The sequence below is a fragment of the Brassica napus genome, unplaced genomic scaffold (genome assembly GCF_020379485.1).
Source record: "Brassica napus cultivar Da-Ae unplaced genomic scaffold, Da-Ae ScsIHWf_3070;HRSCAF=3881, whole genome shotgun sequence".
Classification (NCBI taxonomy): Eukaryota; Viridiplantae; Streptophyta; class Magnoliopsida; order Brassicales; family Brassicaceae; genus Brassica; species Brassica napus.
This window is the reverse complement of record NW_026016306.1, coordinates 110,815-116,814: the sequence shown is the minus strand read 5'-3', so window position 1 is coordinate 116,814 and position 6,000 is coordinate 110,815. Positions and strand designations below refer to the sequence as shown.

The 6,000-nt window shown below is 27.1% G+C and overlaps 1 protein-coding gene across 1 annotated transcript; it reads left to right on the top strand.

Annotated features, from left to right (window-relative positions):
* The first annotated feature begins 3,115 nt into the window (after positions 1 to 3,115).
* Positions 3,116 to 3,691, top strand: LOC106397877 (glutathione S-transferase U19-like). The gene has a single exon (XM_013838506.3). The coding sequence runs from the start codon at positions 3,140 to 3,142 to the stop codon at positions 3,482 to 3,484; it is 345 nt and encodes a 114-aa protein (XP_013693960.1). The 5' UTR covers positions 3,116 to 3,139; the 3' UTR covers positions 3,485 to 3,691.
* The last annotated feature ends 2,309 nt before the right edge of the window (positions 3,692 to 6,000 follow it).

Here is a 6,000-nt window from a genome sequence, read left to right as displayed (position 1 = left end):
CATTAGCGATTGATTCTCCTCTTTGAACATGTAGTTTTTTTTAAAGATTTGAACATGTATTTTATAGCCACTCTTACATATGACATACATATTCATTTATTTATATACAACATATAGATATGTTTGATTTCAGATTCTGTAGAATTTATTGAAATTGATGACAAGAAAAGTTATTCATACTCAAACTAATTAGTCGAACAAAATTCACAACAATATATCATATTTTACCTATTTTTATATTAGATATATAGTTGTTTAATTTCCTTCTTTATAAAATGTATATACATATAATATAGTTACTCCCTTGAATATATAATTACCGAAAATATGCTGAAGTTGTCTCGGAATTTGACGCCTCAAATCATTTTTGAACAAATATTATAGAAAATCATGTAACGAGTTAGTAGATAGAAGTAAATGCCACGATGTACAGTATGTGAGTTCACTCGATGTTTCAATAAATCGTATTGTAATTTGGTAGGTCTATATAGAGACTTCTAGATACAATTTTAAATGAAAAAAATAATCTCTTGTTTCTATACTGCTGATCTCTATGTGTGTGTGTCAAGACTCAAGACTGCGTGTTTTTTTGTCAACTGTGTATGTATCACGTTACGATCATAGTCTGTCCCTACGTGTCGTGACATATGTGTGATCGCAGGAAAATCCAGGTTGGTTCTTAGCTCTTACCCTAATTTATTATTGATGAAACAATCTATATGTATCCACATGAACTGATCACATTATCAACATGATATGTGTTCAGTCTCCTCTATAACAGACCTTCCTCCATCAGTAAAAGAACATGATTTGTGTGAAAATCCTAAATATATTTTCCGCCAAGAAAAAAACACACACACACACACTCAGTTTAGCTGATTTAGAATTGAGAGATTGCATGTGTTGTATATTAAAATTGAAAGATTGCATGTATTGTCTTCCTGGTCCTCTACTTTTTTGATTAGGTGTCGTTCTGTAAATTTAAATGGCTATAGTTGAGGAATTTAATTCCTCCACCTAACTTTTATTAATGGAAGTTGTGTTAAAAAAAATGGAATGTCTTTTTGTTTTCTCTCTAATTATCTTTTTTTTTTGTGTGTTTATGTTAAATCTCACACCATGTGTAGTTGTAACCCTTATTTTAATGTTTTTTAGCTTTGTATTGAAAAAAGAATACAAATCTTATTACAACTAGATTTTTTAACCGCGCTACGCGCGGATAAGATATTATATGTATTTCTCAATTTTGAAAAAAAAAATGTATAATATTGTATTACATTATTTAAAGAATATAAAATAAGACTACATAACATAAATATATTTTTTAAATTTTTTTTGTGGAAATCATTATGTTGTTTCATTGTTCTACTTGATTCACATATTTGCATAGTTATTTGTGATAAATGAATAACTATATTTTTATTATCAGTAAATAATATATATTTATTATATAATATAAGAAAAATAAAATTATTTACTTTTAAAACAAACTTGTCTCATGTTGGGGACACGGTTATAGACATATCATATTCGAATGAGGTATTTTTTAGTTATCAATCTTCTTAACAGTCAAGAAACAAATCTGAATATCAAAACAATATCTCATACGATCTCTTGTGGAATAACTGCTCTGAAGAAATTGAATTTAGGCATCAAAAAAGACTGAAAATGATGTGCATATGTGTTATCTAAGTCAGTTTTACAAAGTATTACTATTCATAGTTCATATATCATTTAAGTCCATCATTTCTTAAACATCTTGAAATAAATGATCCTAATTAATAATAAACTTTTGGGTGGAAAAAAAAATCAAATTTGTCTAATTATCGCTTAAATATTTTATTAATATTATCATAGAAACTTTCAATTGATATCATAGTTTAATTTTTATTAGTTTTTTTGTTAATTTTAGAGTTTTTTATATTTAAGATTTTTTCCATATTAAGCTTATATTTCTTTCACATAATATATATGTCATAAAAATTATCATCAAATCAGTTTTACTTATTTATTATTTTGTTTTTAATGAAAATGCACTTTTTAAATAATTTAATTTAAAATAAAATTATATATTAATTTGTTGTATTCTAACAATTTGATTGATTTAATTAATGTGCTTTGGTGGATAACTTTAAAAGTTTTCATATGAATCGGGGAAAGCAAGTTTATGTTGTTATATTATATTTATTTGTGTATATGGAATCTATATATAATGCTAGTGTAATAAAGAAAGAACATTATTTTTTTGTAACTTCAAAAAGATACATTATTACAATTTGAAATTAATCAAAATTGAATAAAATGGTAATTAAATAAATCTAATTGTTTTTTATCTTGTTTAGTTGGATTCTCATGAAAAAAAATCGATAGGTTAAACAAATGTTTCAAAATTTGTTGTGTTATTGTTTTGTCTATAAATTACAAAATTTATTGAATTGATATATTTAATTATTGCACCCTTAAATAATATTTTATTAAGACATTAGAGAACTATGTTTTAAGTTGTTTTGTCAAAATTGTACAAAAATCTATGCTTTTTCATATTTGTCACGAAAATTTATATGTTAAACTTACTTTTATAAAATTGTTAACTTTGTCACGAAAATAAAAATCTTTTCTTTTTCATATTTGTCAATGTTCTCACACTTTCAAAGAATATATTAGCTTAGTCACTTACTTATTTTTTTTACAAAACAAAGTATCGGAGTCTTGAAAGTTGAATCCATATTATTGAAAATGTACATAAGAGTGTGATTACATATTTAGTGATTCTTGTATATGTGTCCAAGAAAGTTTCAATGGCTTAGTGGTATACGTCTTATATTTATGTCATACTTACCCGGGTTCGATCCTTACCTTTGCATTGTTTTTTCATTTTTTACAAAAAAATAAATGAGATGACGTGGCAACTTCGGACTCTCCGATTGGACGATTTTTTGTGCCTACATGGACACTCTAAGGGGAGCTTATATCCCCATTTTAGTTTTTTTCCATATTAAGCTTATATTTCTTTCACATAATATATATATATGTCATAAAAATTATCATCAAATCAGTTTTACTTATTAAAAATGTTTTATAACTCTCTAAATTAAAAATCAGTCCCTGTTTCTGACATAGTTGCATGTTGTGTTGTTAGATGTATGATGCCCAGAGGAAGGTGTGGTGGACCAAGGGTGAGGAACAAGAGACTGGCAAGAAAGAGTTTATTGAGTTGCTCAAGACACTTGAATCTGAGCTTAGAGACAAAACTTACTTTGGTGGTGATGACTTTGGCTACGTAGACATTGGATTGATTGGGTTCTACTCGTGGTTCCATGCATGCGAGAAGTATGGTAACTTGAACATCGAGTCAGAGTGTCCGAAACTGATCGCTTGGGCTAAAACGTGTATGCAGAGGGAGAGCGTGGCTAAGTCCTTGCCTGATTCTGAGAAGGTTATTAAGTTCGTCACTGAGATCAGGAAGAAGTTTATGATTGAGTAGATCGTGTTTTCTTTGTCCACTTGGTTCTTATCTACCCTCACTTGTCATGTGTTTGCCTTTGATGATGTCTTCTTTTATAATGCTAAAGAATATCTGTGGATGTAGAGAATGTATGTTCTTGTTTGGGTGTGTTTGTGGGTTTGGTGATTGTCCCTGGCTTGTACTTTGTATGCATCTTGGAGTTAATGATATGATTTAGTAACAAAAGATCTCTAGTTACATCAAACACTCATAATGGTCTCGTAATCCCAATCTAACACTCATATAACTCGTGCATGGAAACCCATTTAGTCCATAGTTTTGAATGAGAGTTTATTAATGCTTCTAACACATGAAGTTTTGGAAAAACCAAATTATGCAGATTAATTAAGGAATACTTATGGAATTTTTTTTATCATAGTGCAAATAAAACCATAAGGCGACTCAGGTTGATAATCAACCAGCCATAAAAGAATAACTCACATAAAGCAGTTATGAATGGCAGTGTCTTTTCATTCTCTATTTCCTTTTGATTTGTTGTAAAAGCTTTTAGTTTACCATAAAGAAAACCATCTCATAGTTGGGTTTAGCATTGCAAGTTTAGGGTAACAGTTTTTTGGTTCTGGCCTTCTCGGCTTGTTAAGGGCTAGGACACACCTCCGTGACCCAAATTGGAAGCAAGACTTGAACTGTTAGTTTCGGCGCTATCAATAAGATGTTTAGAAGAAACCTTCTTTTTTTAATGCTTCAGAAGAAACCTTCCTGGCTCAAATGGCGAGTCTTGTTGACAATCAAACACAAAAGAGTTCAGACCACGCACCAAGAGAGTACGTTTACGTGGGAACTTGTACAAAATGCACTTTAATTACTCATGAGCCCCCCCATATTATGTTTTGCCTTTATCCAATTACTTTTTCTTGGTAGAAATAATGCTTTAAATAATGTTTTCAACATAGAAAACAAAAGAATGTTTTGTTTTCAAATTCTTCATAAATACTCCATCCATTTCAAAATGTTGCATTTTAGATTTTTCACACATTTGAATAAAACACATTAAATTTGTATAATTTTGTGATTATCCTAATTTTTGTATAATTTTTGCAATTAGTTAATACAACATTCATTGAAAATGTTAAAAAATTGATTTTTTTGAAACAAATATTTTCTCTAGAATATGTAACTTTATGAAACGGATGGAGTAGTAATACACACAAGAATGGTACCAAAAACAGTGCAAAAAATAAAATTATATGGATTGTCCAAAGAAAAATTGTATGAATGAATCAAAGGTTCCAAAATTTATATGTCGGTTGTATGAATTTTATTAATGGTTACCCGGAATTATACAAAAAGAAATCTTAACCGTTTTACTTTTCAGATAAATGTCATAAGCACCTAAAAGAATATTTAATATAAAACTCCATATTTTTTTTTTTTTTAAATAAAAAAAAATATGAAGTAAAAATGGTCAAATCTTACTGCATTTTCTACTCCATAATGGAGTAATGAGCAAATTGAAAATAGATTACTCCATTAATTGAATAAATTTTATTATGAGTTATAAATAGAATAGAATTGTAGTATTTTTTACTCTATATTTTTTTTTTACTTTATTTTATAAGAAAAAGTGACATTGGGTTGGAAATGCTCCAAAACTTTCTATAATATGTATATTTTTTTGCCGTCAAATGTTTGCGTAACACGAAACAAGTAGACTTTTTCTTTTGTTAAAAAACCATATATTCTACAGAACCCGACAAGTTGATTTTAAAGAAAGATGTAACCAAATATTATAAATGATAAACGGGATTGATCTGGTCAAACTCATACAATCTAAAGATATCCAAAACAAAGTATCATAATCCATGTATTATACTACCATACTAGGTTAAGACCCGCATCTTGCACGGGATGAACATTATATATATAAATTATTTTATATATTATATGTTTATAACATATTATGAAATAATAAATATATATTGAATAATTAAAAAGTCATTATCTACTACTTATATATTTAAATTGGTGCAAACATATAAATAAATTTTATAAATCGAACAAATATTTTTTCTATTTGATATGAAATATAATTAAATTTAAATGATAGTAACATATATATGGTATATTTTAATATAACTATTTATTAGATGATGCTTTTTGCTCATATTTTTATCATTTGTATTTGTATCTGTTATAGCAAAAAGTCTAAATTAGTGATAACAAAATTTTCACTGTGGGATTAATGGTTTAAGTAATTTATAATATTTTTAAAAATTAAGATGTCCATATTTTTTCAAATTTTTTATCAAAAAAATGTTCAAAGTAAATTTCAAAATTAAGATATTTATGTATTTTTATATGGCATATAGTTTAATTTAAAATGATACATATATTTATATATCTTTTATTTTTGATACTTATTAAATGAAACTTTCAACTTATATAATTTTTTAATTATTTGTATCATGCATAACAAAAGTTTTAAATCACAGATCACAAAATTTGAATGTGAAACTTTTAACAATTTTAGTAAT

Coding starts and splice junctions, on each gene's coding strand:
- LOC106397877 (XM_013838506.3), top strand. CDS start 3,140: ATGTATGATGCCCAGAGGAAGGTGTGGTGGACCAAGGGTGAGGAACAA.